This window comes from Pocillopora verrucosa, chromosome 8 (assembly GCF_036669915.1).
Source record: "Pocillopora verrucosa isolate sample1 chromosome 8, ASM3666991v2, whole genome shotgun sequence".
Lineage (NCBI taxonomy): Eukaryota > Metazoa > Cnidaria > Anthozoa > Scleractinia > Pocilloporidae > Pocillopora > Pocillopora verrucosa.
In genome coordinates, this window is record NC_089319.1 from 27,164 (window position 1) to 48,010 (window position 20,847).

A 20,847-nucleotide genomic window follows, 5' to 3' on the forward strand; every position below is an offset into this window, starting at 1 on the left:
CCATCAGGTACCCGTGAGTGCACAGTTCCTTCAAACAGATCCCGTCGTAAAATTTGGGACGACTGCTTTCTGCTATTTCTCAAAAAAAAGGAAATAAGTGCCTGGTCCTCATTAAGTGCCCTGTTTCCGATAAGCGCTCTCCCTCAAAGATACCAAAAGAGCCTTATGGGGGGATTTGATAAACATTATCAGAACAAAACCAGAATGCTCGCCCCCCCCCCCACCCCCCTCTCGAGCGATAAAATTAAGACTGGTTCCCCGGGTACCTAAATACAGGACGTCATTCCGGCGAGCATGATTCCTTTATGAGTGGGTAGAGCCATCCGACATTTTACATCAAAAACAAACGGGGCTTTTCATTGAAATTATTGTGAATCAACATGACAAGTTTCTTTACATTCCATAAAAATCAAAATGCATTACATGATGACTTGTTTTTTCCTGTCTGAGAACTAGATCTCACTACTGTGACGTGAACAGTTATGAAGAGAGAACCAATTTTTCCGAAACGGACGACCACCGCCTAAACTCGAGATATCTCGTCTCAGCTGTTAGCGGTAGCTAATTAATAAAACATGCAAACTGCATTCGTGTACGAAGGGGCGCATTGATGCAAAAAAAGAAAAAAACAAAAACAAAAACAAAAACAAACCGGCCCGATTGAAATTCTAGCTTTACTGAGTCAGTTCACTTTAACAATTCTCCTCTGGCTGTCTTAAAGTTATTACAATTAGCACTGGTTTTCATTTTGACCCCAACTTTCCGTGCTGAAGCTCCGACAGCCTGTTTGGATATGAGCTCTGGATACATTTGTGAAGAACCTTGTGAGGATCCGATTTTAGGGAAGGCCAAGTTGAAAAAAATTCCTGCTGTTTAACCATATAAGTCCCATCAGCGACCAAGACAGAATTTCTCCTTACACTATCAGTACGATATCAAGCAGACAAGTAATGAGAATAAAGAAAAATATCAGTTAGAGGATTATTGGTTGATCCAATTCCGAATTCTCTAAACTAACATAACAACTGAATTGTATGGTAGAAAGTAAGGAGAATTACTAATGAAATCTTGGGAGTTAAAGGCTAAAGTCAAGTCCACCATCAAGACATCTCAATGATGATCAAATAAGTTCTCACCAAAATTTTCTACGAGCAAAGAAAATCAAAGCTCAAAAGCTCGGCTGAGACATTTTTGGTTAGCAGTTTTATTTCTCGGTGGGGTCGTTTTAGCTGAGCGCTTGCTTTACCTCCGTTCCGCTCCAGCCAGTTGCATATTAAAGGAACACAATTCCAGTTTACATATCTGAGACCTTAGTAGGATAGTAAGAGGAAAAAACTGCATTTACAGTGTGATAGTTTCTGGGTACGTCAGACTTTCGCACTTCACACAAAAGTCCATATTTTGATCAAATACAATTTGTGCCACAATGCAATATAATCTCGAATCACTAAAACAAGTACCATATTGGAAGTATGATGACATCGTTAACTGAAAAATTTCATATTTTGATCGCCTTCTGCTCTAATCTTCTGTTAGGTTTACAAAGATGACAGTTTTTTTCTTAGATCTTTATTAGTTTATGTCCAAGGCGCGCACAGAGGTAACATCAAAGATAATTCAACACATCCATCAATCAAGCTTAATTGCATATAAAATTATGTCAAACTAATAAAACAAATTAAATAATTCCTTCATCAAAATGTCAAAATAATTCCAAACCACGAAAAGGACAAAAGTTTGACTTGTGATGCTTCAACTTTGTTGAGCTTGGGAATGCGTGTCACACCTAATTTTTCAAAGCGGACTTTTTCCACTTGTAAGCGCGGTAACAAAAGCAATTAATGGTATATTCAATTTCCAGTGAGAATTCGTTAAGTATTTGTCAATTCGCAAACAAAGTTATCGACAGCTGAGGAAATGAATCTCCATTTCAAAGTTTCGCTAATGGTTTAGTCTACGCCTTCCGGCACAACTAATCTCGCTGTTGACAATACAGTTAAAACTCCTGTTTTATGCAAACAAGTTAATTTCCTCTTGGAAAATAAGAGACAGGAAAGATGGAACAATTTAGTTTGCTTTTTAAAGTGAAGCAGCTGCATCAATGGTTACTAGATAAGGAAAGCGTGGTGAAGCCTCATTTTGCCTCGAATAAGATTTTGAAGACTGGGTAGCAAAATCGTAAGCCGGCACAGCTATAACCTAAGGTAAAAAACTAATTTGAGAACTAGTTTTGGTAAACTCATTCCAGTTCTACAAGCAACTTATACGCTTTACTTGCTGGTTATTCTTAGAAGGAACTTGAACAACTTCGTGTAATGACTACTGTTAACTAAAGCCCCAGCTAAGAGCTTGAGAACTCACCATCAAAACTGAAGAATGCCAAATTTACAAGTTGGATGCTACCATCTTTCCTATATCCGTTATGACAAGCTTTAGTTTCTCTCTCTGAGCAGGTTCTCTAAACGATATGCCCGCTTTTTGGAGAACATTTCCTCTTGTCACTTTGCGGTTAAAAGAATTCCAGTTTCTTAATATCTCCGTACGCGCCTGAGTATCAAGCAGTCTGGAAAGTTCAAAAGGCGTTTAATCCAAAGAGTTAATCATCCTTCTTTCTTACAGTTAAAGTGCGGCCAAAAGGAAACCTTTCGTTTTGAAAGCACGCATGACGAAATACCCTTTTCTTGGTTGCTTTAATGACCATTGCTCTGCTCAACTGTTACGTAAACTTTTGTTTTGACTACTTAAGTCGGAATTTATCAATTCTATGGATAAACTGTTAGGAAATATTTTATGGCTCGGGTCATGGTTATGGAAGTTTACTCAGATATTCGAATATCGGCCATAATCCTTAGCAAAAGCTTTTGTGCTTTCCCACCCCTCTGAGTGGTAAGAGGCAAAAAATGCCCTTTGATGCCCACACATGAGCATACAAGACTGAAAATGGACACAGCGATACAAATCAAATAGTCCCTTTCAATTACATCGGATTGAAAAGTATAAGAAAACTGTTTCAAAGATGTTAAATTTTTTTTTGGCGAATGTAAACGGTGTTTCCATTGCTTCACCAGTTGATTGATCTTTGTAATGGTGCATTCTCGTAGTCTGTAATATAAATATGTCAGTAGTGACTCGCTTTTGTCATTTTCCTGATTGAATTAAGGAAATCATGTTTATTACTTTCCAAGCAATTGAGCTTCTCTCCATCTTGTTTCAATTTGGCAGGAGTACCATGAATCACCGACTAATTGCATTTATCCTCTTGGTCACATTTGTCATCTCTACAAGAGCTTATTTCCTTCGTACAGGCGGAAAACGAGGGGCAGTTTTACACAAGAAACGTTCTTCACTTTGGAAAGCTCGCTTAGCAAACACGCGTGGTCTCAAAGGTAAATAGTGTACGTACTCAAACATCCCATTAGTGAACCGTGTATTGATGCTTCTTAATTTGCCTTGTTTACAGAACAAGTTGCCGTAAAATTAAACTAGAAAATTAGATTAAATCTAACAGAAGCTAAACAAAATAAGACTTCCTTTTTAAAAATGACTGGGAGCAAACAAAGTGTTTTCTCAAATGCAACGTGATACATCAAGAGCCTGCCTTACCGCCGATTGGTACGGGAGGAGGAGGGGGGGGAATGGGGCGGGCAGAATGGAATGTAGTAACTGTCTATACGTGGATCTAAAGGAGACTTTCCTAGGTTTGAAGCACCTAAAAAGGCAACGGGGAAGGAAGGGGGGGGGATTTCGTTTTGTCACGATAAAAATTAATCTGACCCCCCTTTTAGGTTCTGCAACACTCTGATGAATCCCCCTCAGCTCATTGGCAGTCAATTGGAAGTCGATTTTCTATTGTCCCCCCCTCCCTTACTTTATACTGTTGGCGATCACTAATTCGCCTCTGTTTTTTCTGAAAACTATGTGATTTCCCCCCCCCCCAACCCAAAAAGAAAAATTCTCTCCCCCTGGGCTATGAATAAAGAAGAAGAGTTTAATGCCTCAATGATCATAGTCTTGATAAATTAGTAGCGAGTATCTGAATCATAGAAAAAAAACATTAATTTACATATTCCCTTTGTGTTTTAGAAGGTTTGAATGATATGCTCTGGTCATGGATGGAAGACGACAACAAAGAAGAAGACAAATTGAACGATAAGGAAATGTCGGAATAAATTATCGTGAATGTGGCCTTGCTATTTATTTAACCAGAAGCCTAACAAGTACAAAAAGATATCTTGTGCAAAAACCGTTCTCTGGTTGTAAATCATTAAAAACGTAGGTTTTCATTTCGGATATCAGTTAAGAGCCTTCGTTTTTAATGATTTTTACCAAAGAACTCTTGTACGCGCGATAAATATACGTGATGTAATTATTGTGAATAAATATTCAAATGAGAAACAATGACTGCGGTTGTTGGCTGTTTGTAGTGTTGAAGAGAGGGCGAAATTAGTAAAGTAGCACTTATAGCCACTTGTACACTTTCATTCTGCCTGAGGAATCCTTTTCCTCCAACATAAAGCGTTTGTCCTAAAAAGGTGAGACAAAGACTAGGTATAGCCGCGTTGCGTGATGCACTCAAAAGTAACAACAACTAATGCAACAGTTAGAATTTGACAGCCCCTGAACTCCTTCATTATTCTTTCGATAATTTTCTAAAATTATGTAGATAGTCGCATGTAACAAACACTCGAAAATTTAAAGGCCAAGCTCAATTAGTCCAGGTTGGCCTCTAAAAAATTCCAAAAACGTGACAGTTTGCGAAATGTCTTTGTACTTCTGCAGACCTTCCTTTTATTATCCTGCAAAAAAATAACAATCCAAATGGTTATGATATCTCCAATTAGGCACAGCACACTCGACTAGAATAACGACTCTTGCTTATAGATGTTTGCATGTCCAATGTATTGCTCATAATATTTATATCTGTTTCAAACACCGTTCAGGGAAGATTGTGTTATGACTTTTTGCGTGACCATGATCCCGTCTAAGACACCGCCCGGGAAGGAGCGGTGTCTAAGCGAAAACAACATGGCGGCCTGCGAATGGTAAGTGATATCACGGGGAAATAGTTCGCTTTTGGACAATTTTCAACCTTTTCAACTGTTTTCTTCCTTTAGACCTACTTTGTAACATTGATTTTTCACTATTGGGTGATAAAACTTTTTTTCTAAGAGACAATCATAATTTTTATAGTAAACTGTTGGAAAGATAGACATGATACTGGGAGACTGCTAATTTACCCAGTTAACAATCTCGCTCTCCTTTCCACAGGGTTGCTCGTACCAGGAAATATGAAAGGGAGAAAAACGTGCTTCCGAGTGAGACAGCAATCGATCACCCACTGAAACTGGGTTCTGTGATTGTAAGTAGGAGAAAATGAAGCTAAGACAAAACACTAATCTTGCCGGAGCTGATCTCCTCAGCTCCCCATACCCATGGTTAAATTTATATCCAGAGAAATCAACACTTTGTCATTCTTTACTCTTGTAATGGCAGAAATTAAGTAGTGAAATGTTTAGCTGCCTTCTTAGTAATTTTATGAAATATTTAAACGAAAAACAGGAAAAAACTTTGTAGACTTCGCAGTCAACCAACCCAGTAACCTTTGTTTTCGATGTGATTTAAAGGTATACAATTCTTTCACACTTGAAAACGTTTCTTGCAGAACGTTGATAACAGTCGCAAAAAATCGAGCACTCCTTCTGATAGTTTATCTAAAGGCACTCCTGCAGCTGATCCTTCGAGTTTGATTCAAGCAAAACCTGACGCGTTTGATGGGCTGGATCCATTGTCAATGTTTGCTGCTCAGGAAGCTAGTACAAAGAAAACATCACCAGTTTCTGCACCAGCGTCAAAGAAAGAACAGGTTTGTACTCATTGTGTTTACTTTATGTTTTACTGCAATAAATTCGTACAGATCAAGTTTTTTTTGTATGTAGTTTTTACCATAAAATCAAATCAGAAGGGGATGACTTTAGACCGGCGAAATGACTTACTAACAGTTTTATTACTTTTTTGTTTCCTCAGTCATCCTCTGTATCTAATAAAGAAAAAAGCCAAAGTGACTTTAAACCATGGCTCAAGAAGAGAGTAGGAATCCTTGCTAAATATACAACCTCACAAAAACTGTCCATTAGCACGGTAAGCTAACTACATGTTGCAGTTCAGTGTTTAGGGATTCACTTATTTTCAGTGTTGCATAATTTTGCTAATCTTACTTTTGGTACCATCTACTAATAGTTATAAATTTATTTTTCTTGACAGAGTTTCTTGTCATCATCTGAAAAATCTGAAAAGAGTGAGTTGTTCAAATAACTATCCTTCTCTTGTACTATTTTAATAATGCTAACATTGGGAACTGATGTTTAATGAAGGTTGTCAATGATATTTAACAATAATGTCAGATATGAGATGGTTGATAGCCAACAAGATGCATAGCACCAAACTGGCTTCAACAAATCTTGCACCCAACAAGTGCAAAATGTAGTTAGTGTTTTATCATATTAAATTGTCCACAATGCTTAATAGAAGTGTTTTTTTCCAGCCTAGGTAAATCCAACTTAGCAACACTTGGGGAAATGTTTTTTCAAATGAGATGATTCTGTATATGGGCTGATAACCAAAGCTGAGTGAACCAATCAGAATGCTAGAAATGGAATGTCTGGAATTTGAAATGTAATAAATTCATAGAGTGCAAAATTAATTTGTAGAAATCAACAAATAATAAGTATCTTTTTTGTTCAATATTTTTCAGTGGTAATCAAGCAGCAAACAACAGTTGCAGATAAAGTCAAGCACAGACTAGAACAGTTAGATGACTTTGAAGAAGTAAGGAGGAAGATTGAATCAAATATATTTAGTGAAACACAGTATTTGTTGCTAGGAATGGGTCGGGAAAGAAAAGTTTTGTATCATTTAATGTTTGAAAGGAAGAAACTTATTTCAACTTATTTCAACGTAATATAATAATTTCTCAAATAAATTATGTTGTCACAGAGATATTGGATAGGAGAGGTTTCTATTTATAGGAGTGTGTGTATCATCTTTCCTAGTTCTTCCAATATTTATTCTACTGATGTTATTCATTTGTGAATCTTAAGGATTCTGACTAGTTCGATTTCCATTTCTCTACAACATGTATGCAACATGTGAAAGAAATCTCTGCTATATTTTGTAGGGCTCAGTCAAAGAAATGCTGAATCTGAGTCAGCAGGATTATGTCAAGAGAATCGAAGAGCTAAACCAGGTGAAAAGCTTATTTTTTTGTTCTTACAACTAATGGTTTTAATTGAGGGGTTAAACTCAGTCATGCAATGTATTTGCATGGAAGTATGTTGTCTTACATGTAGAAAGGATTGTTACAGATTGTAGAAAGTTATGTCCAGACACGCTAAACTCAAGTCTTGATCAGAGAACACAATGCCATATCTTGGCTTGGCTGATGCCTGCTACTCAGGATACTGAGGAACTGTTACTGACCTAGGTCTCTTTCATAACATCCCTCATTCAAGTCATCTCAATGCAGGATCAGTTGGAATGTTGATGAAAATCAGTTGATCTTTGTGGAGAGTAATGCTTCACAATGTGACAAACAATCAGGCACCCTCAGAGGATTTGCAGTATACTGTGAAAATGTCATGGTCTACATTAAGGAAACAGCATTGTGATACAAACGAGACTGCTAAATTAATCACTCATGAATTCATCTCAATGAGTAATCTCAATCTTTTAACACTTCAAGTTAAAAATAGAAAAATAGTTCTTTACTGAGCTCAAATATTTTGAGCTCAGTAAAGAAATGGAGCAAGATGTTTTTCCTCTTGTCACAAGCATGGGACAAATAACAAATTTTGAGTCCTCATGAGGAATCAAACCTCCGATCTTTGGATTCTGGGCTCTGATGTTCTACCACTGAACCACAGAGACTTTATGCCGAACGAGGTCTATTACTGCAGGTGTGAGGTTTGATTCCTCATAGGAACTCTGAATTTTTTCTTTGTCCCACACTAGTGAAAAGACAAAACAGATCTTTTTCTATTTCTTTACCAAGCTCAAAACTTACCATTTCTCTTACTCCACTTACAAACATGATGCTATTGACAAAGCTGATCCTAGCAGTTAGCATATGTGTCATATGAATTTTGTAGTAGACCTCACTCACTGTAGAGTCTCTGAGGCTCAGTGGTAGAGCATTGGAGTGCGGAATTCAAATATCTGAGGTTTGATTCCTCATAGGGACTCAGAATTGTTTCTTTGTCCCAGGCTTGTGACAAGACAAATATGTCTTTATCTACTTTAAGTTGTGTTGCTATTTTGTATCATTATTTAATCTTGAAGGATGATTGATTAGGCTGCTCTCCGAAAACATTCCATTGCAATACTCATTTTTTGTGGATTATTTTTCTTAATAGGCCTTGATCACTGCTTGGGAATCAGATCAGAGGGTGAAGGCTCTCAAGATTGCCATTCAGGTCTGTACAACTCAGTTAACTGTATTAAACAGCAAGAAAGACACAAGATATTTAAGAACACATATTTGAAAAAAAGGTTAATGTGTTGCTACCATTATTGATCAAAAGTATTGAAAGGATCCTGTGTAGAGGTAGAGTGAGAACAATTCATGAGGGAAATTTTGAGCTGTGTCATTAAACACAGTTCTGAAATTCATGTGTAATGATCACAGGGAAAAGTTTTGCAATGGGTGCCTGAAAAGCAGAGTGTTTTGTTTTCCTGGTCACTTGAGTTCATGTCTAATTGATGTTTTTCTTTTAGTGTGCAAAGCTTCTCGCTGATGTGTCTGTAATTCAGTTTTACCCAAGCAAGTTTGTGCTTGTGACTGACATACTGGACACATTTGGTAAGTTAGATTAAAGTTCTCAAGGAGTGAATTCAGTTTTGCAATTATAATCTTTTTCTGACATATTACATGTACATGTGCTCCTCTGGTATGTCTAAGGAGTCAAGGTCTGGGTTGTCTGGAGTAAGCATGAACTCTGGCTGGATTGTCCTAAAAAATGTGAATGTTCTTTCACAGGGAAGCTTGTGTATGAAAGAATTTTCCGCAAATCAAGTACTTTTACACCAGGCAGTAATATACCCACCATGCTTCCAGGTAAGGATTTTGAGACCAATAAAACCATTTCTATTTAAGTGATACTTAAAATCTGTCATGAATATGATCTCTGTGCATGTTACTTTAAATGATCACTTTGACTCTATAACCATTCACTGATGGTTTTTGGGTACAATAAACAGCTAGCCAAGTGGAGCTTACAATTGTTTCAGAAGGGAAGTTCTACTCAGTCCACAACTTATGGTATATCATATCTGAGTTGTCTTTGTGGCCACTATTCACATTCTTTTGAACTTCTAAGTCCACTTGTCCTCATGACATCACTATTTTCAGTATTGATATAACACAAACATGTTTTGTTTGCAAACAACATGTATCCCTATATTGAAAATATTTGCTCAGAAAATACTTTAACCCAGTAATCTCCTAAGGACCTTCAATTTCAAACCCTTCTAGAAAAAAGTGTTCCTTTCCCTCAGTTAAGCCACTTCCCAGCTTTTATTCAAAATTTGGCTCACTGCTTAAAGTTTCATGAACAGCTTTAGATTTAGTTAAATGCAGTCAAAAACTCTTATTTGTAATTTTCATTTCTCTTTTTTCAGAAAACTTCACACCTGACCAGGTGCCAGACTCAGCCAAGGAAACTTGTAGGAACTGGTTTTACAAGATTGCTTCAGTGCGAGAACTTATTCCTCGGTTGTATCCTTGAAATTTCCTTTATCATGATACATGAGATTGGAATCATGTCAGAAGTAGGAATTATAGTTTGCTTTGTTTTAATTACTGATTCTTGTCCTTTGCCTCATTATAAGCCTCAAGGTTAAAATAATGCTTTAAATACTGTGGAGATATATCTCACGGCTTTTGCCTCATCAGCACAAAGTTTATATTCCTTGACACACTGAAGCTATGTGGAGACAGCTATATTGAAATGCTATAATTTCTTTACAACTGGGTAAGTATGCATGTGATCAGGAGTTAAAAGTTCTGTTGCATTGCATGGAGTTTCTTGATGTTTTTTTTTTATTTACTCTCTATGTACATAGCACTTGAAGGTAGAGATGTTTATTGGTATTCAACTCTAAAAATTGCTCTTAAAAGTTAGTTGTATTCCTGTTTCAGGTCAACAAAATTTTATCTTAGTAAAAATAGATAGGTATATTAATTTCCAATGCTTGAATTTTGAATCCTGTTTACAAATTTGACCTTTAACATTTTTCCACGAATATTGATCTTGGAATTAAAATATTTTACTCATAATTGCCTACGCATCGATTATTTACAAATTAATTTTACATTCCAGTGAGTTTTCACAAGCTCTTGTTCGCCTCACCAAGATGATACGAGGTATTGGTGACCCTCTGGTTGCTGTGTATGCAAGAACTTACATCTGTAGGGTAGGTGACTGAAGAGTAGCTGTGTAACCAGAGCTTATTCCAGTTTCCATTATACTAAGTGACCAGACTGCACTAGTAATTCTATTTCCCTTAGACAGGATACATTTCTCTTGTAGTTTACTGCTTCTCATTATGTTAGGTTTCTCTGAATGTTCACAGGAACCCATATCATTTACCTCTGGGTGGAGACAGGCAATAAGGGAATGTCTCATCCAAGAACATGACATAGTGACCCCAGCTGGGACATGAAATTGGACCTCTATATCCAGAGTAAATCATTTTAATCATTAGGTCTCCCCAAAAAGATTTTATAGATACATGTAAAGTAACATTCAGTGGCTTAGTGGGTAAGTCTTTACTGTCACCACTGTGTTGCTCTCCTTGAGCAAGATAAGTTTTCTCATACAGTCTCTCTAGAATATTTATCAACAGCTTCTGTTTCTTTATTTGTTTTGAACTTCACACCAAACTTGTCCAGGAAAAACTAAGCCAAACCCCTCACCAGATAGCATTTTTTTAGGGGCACAGTCAGACAACATGTAAACATAGTTTAAAGTTATAACTAAACATATGTATTCCTGCACTGATGCGGAAAGATCTGTTATTATAGACAATATTATTTTTCATTCTCTTCACTACTATTTTAGGTTGGTATCCTTGTGGCACCTGATGTGTGTGATCATTTGATTGAAAACTTGTTCAGTTTCATAGTCAGCTATAAACAGGTGACTGCTGAATTAGAGTACTGGTAAAAGCTTTGGAAACTTATCTTATGGTCATCTCCATAAATTGGCTCATGGAAGTGATGATTATGACATGAAAGTGACTTTATCTCTCCCTTCATTATTTCAGCTTCAAGGTGATACAGTGCAGAATATTCTGGCAGAGCAGAGGCTTGGTAAGTAACACTTCCTTAGGAAACGTGTTAGTTTCTTTCAGTAGCTTTTTTAAAATCCAAGTACAGTTAACATAGTGCTTGCTTCCAAGCTACATGTTGGCCATATATTAGGTTCCTATGAGATATATGTTTACCACCTTAATCCATTTGACCTCAAAGACATCACCGTCCCATATCATCTGTTATCGCTCCTACTTTATCTCTTCTGAAAGAAATCAACCATCCATTTTAATTGTGAATTCTCCAGAAATGCACCAGTACCTTCAGTTGTATCCGCCAGCTTTAGACTGGATCCTACAGTGTATTGCAGAGAAGAGCCCAGAGGTGAGATAAATATATAGACCTTGTGCTTTGGCTATCATACGTTTAGCTTGGTGGACTTAGTTTGTGATAAAGTCACCAGTGCCTTTTTTTCCCTAATAAATCTGTTTTCTTCCTTAGTCTACACTTACAGATATCTTAAATCGTTGCCAAAAGGAATGCAACAGGTGCGTGAAGTGGTGTATTTTATTGAGAGAGAACCAAGTATGAATTATTACTTTGCTGAGGTTTGTTTGTTTGTTTGTTTGTTTTTTTTTGCAGTGCATTACTTCTGAATTCAATCATCACAGAGTTTAAGCCAGAATACATTGCTGAGAGGTTGGTCTAAAGTGGAGTATAAAATAATAAATTATTATTGTGAAAGTGATAAACATGGAATCGATTTGGTTTCTAGAAACAAGATTGCAAACATTTCTTAAGACATTTTCCTCAGTGTATTTTGACTTTTTCCCGTTTGTGTCACCTTAGGGCTCTGCAGTTCACTGAACTGATAAGAAATTGTGAGGAGGCAGGATTCCCAAAGGTAACTGTGGCTTGATCGTGAGAAAGAGCTCTTTTCAACTGAGTGTAGTTTAACTGAAACCCAAGAGTACACAACGACGAATCAAATTATGATAAGACATCTCATCTCATTGTCAGGAGACAGTCAAAACTCAACTTATGCACACGTACATTAAGGCGACCTTCCGCGCGGGAAAGTGAGCAGGTTACTTAAATTCTGCATCCTGATTGGTTGCGAGAGTGGCGGGAGTTTTCTAGACCAATTAGAGAGCTTTGTAACACGAAAGTAACTCAAAACGAATGCAGTCCCGGAATTCATTTACTTTTAACGTCATTTGAATATTTGTCCCTATAAATACTACCAATCTCTTAATGGCGACCTGCTGAATTACGTGGAATTACGCTATAACAATGCATCTATTTTGTCATCTCCAGCATCACCTGTACAAATCACTTGGGATGAACTTGAGCCAATGTGATCCGCCTGAAGCACAGAGACTACAAATTCTTAGCGAGGTTAGATGCTTCAACCCTCAATTACCGCTAACTCTGTAAATTCGTAATTTGTTACTCTGCATCCGAAATTAAAACTTTTCATGACAATTCTGAAAGACATAAGATTAAAGATAAATGTAGTAAATAGAATAAAGTAAAAAAGCAAGGGAAAGCGAATACAAAATGTGCGAAATCGAATTATTTAGAACTCTCAATGTTTAAACACTTCTTTGTTACTAATAGTGGTGATATTTTATCTTTTGAAGGTTTGGAAGGTTGTAATGAAAATGAAACATCCCCCTGTGAGTAGCCTTACTTTAAACTTCTCTAGCGTCTGTAATTTATTGACTTTGTGTAATAAGAACATTTTAAAGTTCCATTGTTTAAAAGGGTTTCATAACAGATGTAAGGTAAGTGTAGTTAAATTCGAAAAAAAAAATCTGCTGTGTCACTCAACTTGGTAAGAGCTAATCAATATACCCTTTTTGTTTACAAAAACTTTCTCTCGTTTCACCGATTTTCTCAGGACTACATAGGCTGTGCGGAGGCCTGGATAGAGTACGTTTGTAAGAACTTCACGGTAAGTGTTACTGTCTTACTTAAAGTTATGTATCTCTGGGTCGGAAACCGATCAGAGTTGTACGATAACCAACCAGCACCAATCTTAAGTTAATTGCATTAAAAAAAGAATACGGTTGCTTGTCTTAAAAACTCGTGCGGCTCCGTTAGAACATCTCGGCGCAAAAGTCGAATCTCTATCTCCTAATGCCGACAATGAAATAAATCTAGGAGACAAATTTTCAATCCTTGAATCGTGCATTCAATAATTTTTGAAGGACTGTCAATGATCAAAGTATATGTATATGACTGAAAACCCTCTTTAGAAACGCGAAGTCAACACCCTCATCGGAGACGTTATCAAGCACATGACACCGGAAAGGGCATTTGAACAACACTACCCTCAGGTATTGCCGCAAAATATGATCCTTGGTAAGATAAACAACCCATGCACTAGCAAAAGAATTAAATCTCAATGAAAGTTTCATTACATAGGAATAACCTTGCTTTGTCAAACCCTTTGCCATTGTAAAAACTTGATTAACCGAAAAGTTATTTTCAAGTTCCTCCGTACAAGATCAACTTAAAGTTTTTTTCACTTCAGTATCAAGGTCCTCAGACATTCAGCATAGACATTCAAAATCTCTGGTTCAACAAGTGTAACAAGTCTTAATAAAAATTTCAAAATACGTTCTTTTATTAGGTTCTACTCTGCTTTGATTCATTTTTTTTCCTTTTATTGTTTTGCTTTACTCTGTTTTTGTTTGGTTAGCTATTTTCATCATATTATTTTACCTATTTCTCCGCTGTCGCTCCTTTATTGTTAGTTATATATACCACTAGTTAAGGAAGCCCGTACTCAACGAGTCCCATGGTTTCTCTGGGCTTCCCGGTATTTTCTCCAAACTGAAAATATAGTATTAATAGTTTCAAGATGGCAAAATAAATATAAATGATGATCATGATGATGATAATAATAATAATAATAATAATAATAATAATAATAAAATAATAATAATAATAATGATAAAAGTTATCTCTGTTTTCAACAGCTTCAGTCGATTATTTCCAAAGTACTAGACCACATGCACGACTTCTCTGTTCTTGTATCAATGGTAAGTTCACTCCTGAACATTTGATTTAGTTTCCTTTCCAACCAAACAAACATATCTTTCGTGTAGAATTACTAAAATCGGTTTTCTATGTGTGTATCTTTTTTCTCCAGGATAAGTTTCTTCCTTTCTTGGACATGTTTCAAAAAGAATCAATCAGAGTGGATGTTTGCAAACTGATTGTGGAAGCTTTTGTGAAGTGAGTGGCTTTTTTTAAAGGCATGCTAATGTGAGTTTCTGCAGCAACAAATCTAATTTTGCTATTCGTTAAACCTCTGATCGTTGTTGTTTTTTCTGGAGTGACTCGCCCTTTGCGTTCGCCTCGGTTCTTCTCGCGTTTCCGTCGTGCCTATCACCGTTCGACTGAAAATCGCCAAAGAATTACCCCTGTTCAACAAGGTAAACCAAATTGTTTGCATAACTTTAATTTAACATGTGAGCATTAAAAAAACTATGGTCACCTTGACAGATACCAAGAGGAACCTACGAATGACCCGGTGGTTGTGAACTCTTTGCTGTATGTTTGTAAAACGATGCACGACTCTGTAAAGTAAGTGCCCAATGGTTTGTCATCACAGTAGTTATTCTAAGTAAAAAAAAAAAGATTCTTCTATTGTAGAAGATGAAAAAAATTAAATTTTTTAATGAGATGCTTGTCTTTATTTTCATCAGTGCATTGACCTTGATAGACGAGAGGAGAGTCATTGGTCATCTGATCACAGGATTCCTACGTAAGGTACGAATCTTGGATTATAGTTCGTTTCAATGATTTTCATATCAATTTGTTTTCATTTGTGTCTGGAAGCCGATATTGAAGTTCTGATACGACACGAAAGTCTTGTCTTTGATAAGAAAAATATCTGAAATTTTGCTATGAGAAGAGTATCATAAGGATTTATCTTCAATTTCAAAGTCATTTGATCTTGAGTAGTTTACTTACCGTTTCAGATTGACTTTGGCCGTGATTTTGAGAGGCAACTGGATTCTTTTGTGGATGCACGTTCCTCTTTCTCCAGTCTAGAAGCTGTTCTTGTAATGCTCGTGCAGGTGATCAAATCTTACTTTGAGCGCGCGCCGACGATTGTCGACAAGCAAAAACTAAAATATCCACAACGGCTAATAGCAAAGGAAAATATCACGAGGTGTCGATGGAGCTCAAAATACAAAAAACGAACTGCTTGGTTTTAGATTCGGTTTAAGTTTTATATTTGATTGGAGACATTTTTAGGGTCACAGAAGTTCATGAAATCAGACCTGCCAGGACACACGTGCGTCATAGACACACCCAATCGTTTACTGTAGTCATAACGGTGCTCTTGTGCCTTTTGCTTTTGTTAACAGAGTGTTAATCTTCTCGCCATGAAAACTCGAGAAGTAGTCAAAGGGAACCACACTCGAAAGACTGCGTCCTTCATCAGAGTAAGAGGAGAGGATTTGCTTGATTTTATCTCTCAGTGCTTACAATAATTTGACTAAACATTGTTGTGCCCTGTCTCCTACAGGCTTGTGTTGCCTACTGTTTCATTACCATCCCCTCCATAGATGACGTTTTCTCTCGCCTCAAGCTCTACCTCCTGTCAGGACAGGTTGCCATGGCAAATCAAGCCCTCAGTCAAGGTCAGTAGATCTCTATGGGATAGGCATGCGCATCTGGTTAGACAGCAACCGTTAAACTCAACTTGAAGTCAATGCTTCTTAGCGATGGTTTTATTCGTTTCATTGGTCACGGAAAATTGTTGTTGATTGGAATGAAACATTTAGAACCAAACGATGTAACGCCATTTGTATTTCACGTTTCAGCGGATGCATTTTTTAGAGCGGCGATCAGTCTTGTTGCTGAAGTGCCACGAACGATTGGTAAGATCACTGATTCAGAACAACAAACTATCTACCTTGTAAGTGCTCGTAGTAGGAATGTTCTGAATGAGAAAGTAACAATGAATCAAACAAACAAAGAAAACTATAGATAGCATTATTTTTCTAAGGTGTTTTGTTTGATTGGGGTAACGTTCAGTTTATAGTTCCTGTAGATCCTTTCCCCCGAATACAACACCTGTATATTTATATTTAACGTAGAAAAGTCAGAGGGATGTAAGTCGAATTATTCCGAAATAAGAGATCAAACAAGCGAAAACTGTGATGTTTGTTTGTATGCTTTCTTCGTTGTTTTTCTAGAAATTGACCACAAGGTGAAATCGTCGGAGCCATACCTTCTTGCCTACATGAACAGCTTTTTCTCCACCTTGTTGGTAGTACCGGTATGTTTGTACGATATAATGACTGCAGCTCTTGTTGGTAATGATAACTGTGAGTGAGTGCACCAAAGTGTAGTCATTACAATCGGTAGATGTAACTAGGAACCAATGAAAAATTAAGAGAAGCGCGGGAAACGCCAATCACCAAGTCGCCATTATTTTAGGCTTGCATCTGATTGAGTGAATAGATGACGTGACTTTTCTAGACCAATTACAGTTCGAAATGAGGCAAAACCAATACAGTCCCGTATTACCTTTGTCACCTTATCATTGTACTGTTACAGAGTGCACTTTTTTTATTTTATTATTTTTTTTCAGGACTCGCCAGATCAAGGCGCGCTGCATCTTGTTCGAGGCCTGCTTAATGTTGTACAAGAGTACACTTGGGAAATAAACAGCGGCGCCAAAATGAGTATTTACCTAAATGCCGTTTGCCTTCTCTCCGCCATGAGTCAGGTGGGTTTGTGTGTTATTGTAACTGTATGATCGTTCGAGTGCACGTGGTATTCACGAGCATACCCGCGAGTCTCGCGCGAATGTTTGTAAAAGGCTTTGACTTTTTTTTCCTTGCAAACATTCATTCATAGAAAAGAAGTATGGCTGAAATTTTCATCTCTCTTTGCAGGAATATTTCATTTATCATGTTGATAAAGGTAGGTTATTAAGTTCCTAAACTAAACGTCTCTATTTCCACCTGTTTTCTCTTTAAGTATGAAACAATATCGTGGTTTGATAACAAGGAATTTGAAAGTACAATGAAGAGTTGTTGCTTGTTGAAAAAAAATTTTCCACTTTACCGTAAAGAAAGCGAGTTGGGTTAATTTTATAAGATAATTTGTTTGTTTCTTTTTTCATGTATTGATTCGTTTGTTTGTTTTCAGTGGATTCGAATGACAGATTGTACGGTTGTGATAAGAAATTTCTAGCAGAGATAAATCGACTAGTTTTTACGTTAATGGAGGCTGTGTTTGAACACTTAAAGTCCTTGACCTCCGAAGAGGTAAGTCTTCTTGACATTTTCCACGCTGAAAGGCCTCGCTAACTGAGCATTTTATAACCATCGCATGACTTTAAGGGATTCTTTATTACATACAGTTAGTCTTAATTTTTTATTGATTCTGTTAAAATCAAAAAATTATTTACTTCTTAAAACTTTTCTTTCTTCCCATGCTAATTTAGTGATGCAGGTGTAAAATTCTGTGCAACACTGAGAAAACCTTGTTTGTGCTGAGGCAGGAACAGTGTTTGTACAGATACTATAACAGTCTTGTTATGTCCTTTATTGTTAGGAGCTCAAAAAGCAGGCCGCTATAGCTATTGGGTTCTTCAACAGGTCAGCAAAAGTGAACCTAGTTTATATGTTTGTCTTTGAATGATAATTAACTTCGTCGCAGTGGATCTTAAAGGTTTCTTTCATGGTGCACCTATTGAAAGGAGAAGCACAATTTTGAAACCAGAAAAAAAAAACTTTTATAAATACCGTATGTTTTTCGTCTATTCTGAGGTAGCGATGGAAAACGCTTTGAATTTGTCCATGTTTACTATCAAAAGAAATGCGATGCTTTCTTGTTGGGATGTCAGTGTTGTTCAACAGGATATAAATCTTTTTCATTAGAATACTTCACTGGACAATTTTTTTGTATTGTTTTCAAGGTTGTTGTGTCATGCTGATCTCTCACAACCTCAGTTAGCTACACTAGCCCTTAACTTGTGGAATCTCGCTCAGAAACATGGCTATGGGAACACAAAATACACAGTAAGTACAAATACTATCAGAACTCTAACTACACATGATAACTAAAAGAGACTTCGAGCTCATAGACCAGCGGACACAGTTGCTTACTATGACCGCTGACCGCAGCCGTTAGTGCAACGCGCTATAAAAGTGTTAGGGCAAAAATTAGATGATCGCTGCATCCACGCGTAGATTTAACTTGATGAATAACATGTTACGTCCAAGAAAAATTCATTTTCTAGTCTGTCATTTAGGTCGATGGACGAAAGTACAATTACTTTTCCGTTTAAAAACCTCGGTAATCCCTAGTAATCTTCGCAAACCCCCAAATGACCATCGGCAATGTGTGGAAATCTTCATGGCCTTGTTAATTTCTTTGTTTTTGTTACTTCAACAGATGCGCACACTTGAGTACGTCAAACAGAAAGGTTCCTCGGGACACAAGGAATATGCGGCCATTGCACAGAAAATGAACCTACAAACAAAAATTTAAATGTTCCTTCGTCCTATGCAACGGATTCATTCCATGACTAAAAGTATAATTACTGATAAGAAATTACGGCGTTATTTTAGAGAGTTGATTACAGCCTCATTAACAGATTATTAAAAAAACAATCTTATCTCGTCCGCATAGAGGGGATCTGTAGATACAACAGGGATTTATGTAAAATCCTCGAGTATTCCATAGTGTAGGACGCTTTTATTGACTTTGACTTACAAGAAAAAATACCGCGCTGTATTCCCGCGGAATCACTTTCTCCTAAAAGCGACTCTTTGAGCTTAAGTGTGTTCAAACAATGGAGACTTAAACAATTTCTTTGAAGAGTGTATGACTTCAGAGAGAAGTTGTAGTCGGTAATCCTCAAAGGAATTACTTAGAAAAGATGTATACTCTGGAAGCTGCATGGTCCTGTTAATGACTGTAAAAATAGAGCACGATTGTATTTGGTAACAATAACCAGATAGGTACCTTTCTGATTGAAAAGTGATAAAACTGTGGCTACTGTGGAGGTAACTTGTTTGTTCCTCCACCATACCCCATTCTTGCAGAATCTCGTATTGAAATGACGATGGCTATTGCGTTTTTTTACATCACATTTCCGATTTGCCCATTGTTTCATTAATAGAAGGTCGCACTCATATTCTCAGGGAATCGTAATATCTCTAGTCGCTCTTCAACGCCCAGGGACAGCTCTGTGTTTTTCAAAGACACTCTTAGTTGTTTGTGTTTTTATAATCTCTTTACCGGTCTGGAAGTGAAAAACTCAAGCCCTGTCAAGTTTCTTTAAGTGCGCATTTTTAGTGACTTCCTGTAGAGAAAACGATATTGATATAGTTAATCTTTTTATGGTTTTATGAAGTGCTGTCACTTGAAAGAGGTTGATTAATAATAACTTGGTTCGGTTGATTAATTTCCGAAATTTGCGGGGGAAACAGCTACTCGAGCAAAATCAAATCAAATGCTCTGTTAGCTACGATAGGTGTCAAAGCTGTGAAGCCGATGGGGTGGTTTGAACTATGCATTGGAAGCGACGGTTATCAAAAGAAAGACCCGCCACGGGGTCCTAACATGTTCTGTTCATTAATAGTTTAATTAGTCCCTAGATAACACCGTAACCGGCAATCATGCCAAGATACGCATTTGTACCAGTCCTAAAAGGGTAAGAATTGATAAAAAGAGCCTCTGCTTGATTTAGCTTAGCCTTGTTACTAGTGCACCAATGCCATGCTGTATAGAGACAATGGTTTATAGAAAACTTGTAACTTCATTTTTTAAATGCATTGATGGATCAAACCGTTCGCTTTTATTCAAACGCGTTTAAAATATTGGTGGAGTAAGTGAACGATGAAATGCACTTGCGAATGATCTTCTATGATAATACACTCATGATACTTACATAGTATATTAGGCTTAAATCACACGCAACGTTTCTAGTCGTGAAAGTGTTAATTGGCAACTCGCGTTCTGTAATATGTCAGGTTGGTTTTTAATGAGTGTGATCAAAGACTCGCTCGTAGGGTAAGGGAGTCACAGGATGGTACACGACCGTCCAAACATTTATTTCACACCTCTCTCCTTTAACAGATGCAAGCGCTAAGTTTCTTTTTCCAATTTTTACTTTTCAAAAATTAAACAGAACAATATTTGTGAATAATTTGAGAAATGTAATATGATGATGTAATGAATAAAAAAAAAAAATTTGAAAATTTGATCCAAAACTGACGTAGCTTCATCGCTAATTTTAAAATGTCCACAAAATTTGCTTGCCATATCTTTATTTCATTACTCATTCCTTATCTAAAAAGATTTACTTTGCGTTTGATGAATTAAGACAGCCTTTTGTTTTAACACCTGTCCTGTACATTAGCTTTTTAGTAATTGAATAATATATTGGAGGCTTACGAGCTGATTGGGATTATTTCTCAAATTGTTTCATCTTTGACACGGCAGGAAAGAAATCAAAATTATCTTTCAACTGCAATCACTGATCGAGAAGGTAAGGT

The 20,847-nt window shown here is 36.9% G+C and overlaps 1 protein-coding gene and 1 long non-coding RNA gene across 2 annotated transcripts; both read left to right on the forward strand.

Annotated features, from left to right (window-relative positions):
- Positions 1–2,077: 2,077 nt before the first annotated feature.
- LOC131787989 (uncharacterized) lies at positions 2,078–4,400 on the forward strand. Its single transcript, XR_009340503.2, has 3 exons — positions 2,078–2,204; positions 3,223–3,386; positions 4,084–4,400. It is a non-coding gene; the product is annotated as an uncharacterized lncRNA (long non-coding RNA).
- A 536-nt stretch (positions 4,401–4,936) lies between these two features.
- Positions 4,937–20,524, forward strand: LOC131787932 (VPS35 endosomal protein-sorting factor-like). The gene is made up of 38 exons (XM_059105008.2): positions 4,937–5,042; positions 5,269–5,359; positions 5,663–5,863; positions 6,025–6,138; positions 6,262–6,295; positions 6,752–6,825; positions 7,175–7,243; positions 8,409–8,468; positions 8,770–8,854; positions 9,032–9,109; positions 9,673–9,769; positions 9,978–10,025; positions 10,374–10,467; positions 11,115–11,192; positions 11,320–11,365; positions 11,613–11,689; positions 11,807–11,853; positions 11,948–12,004; positions 12,155–12,209; positions 12,623–12,703; positions 12,949–12,984; positions 13,209–13,262; positions 13,567–13,647; positions 14,293–14,355; positions 14,466–14,551; positions 14,822–14,902; positions 15,025–15,088; positions 15,301–15,399; positions 15,694–15,771; positions 15,855–15,969; positions 16,153–16,209; positions 16,528–16,610; positions 16,926–17,063; positions 17,233–17,260; positions 17,489–17,607; positions 17,897–17,940; positions 18,261–18,363; positions 18,740–20,524. Exons 1-38 carry the CDS (start codon positions 4,954–4,956, stop codon positions 18,833–18,835), a joined length of 3,000 nt encoding a protein of 999 aa, XP_058960991.2. The 5' UTR covers positions 4,937–4,953; the 3' UTR covers positions 18,836–20,524.
- Positions 20,525–20,847: the final 323 nt, after the last annotated feature.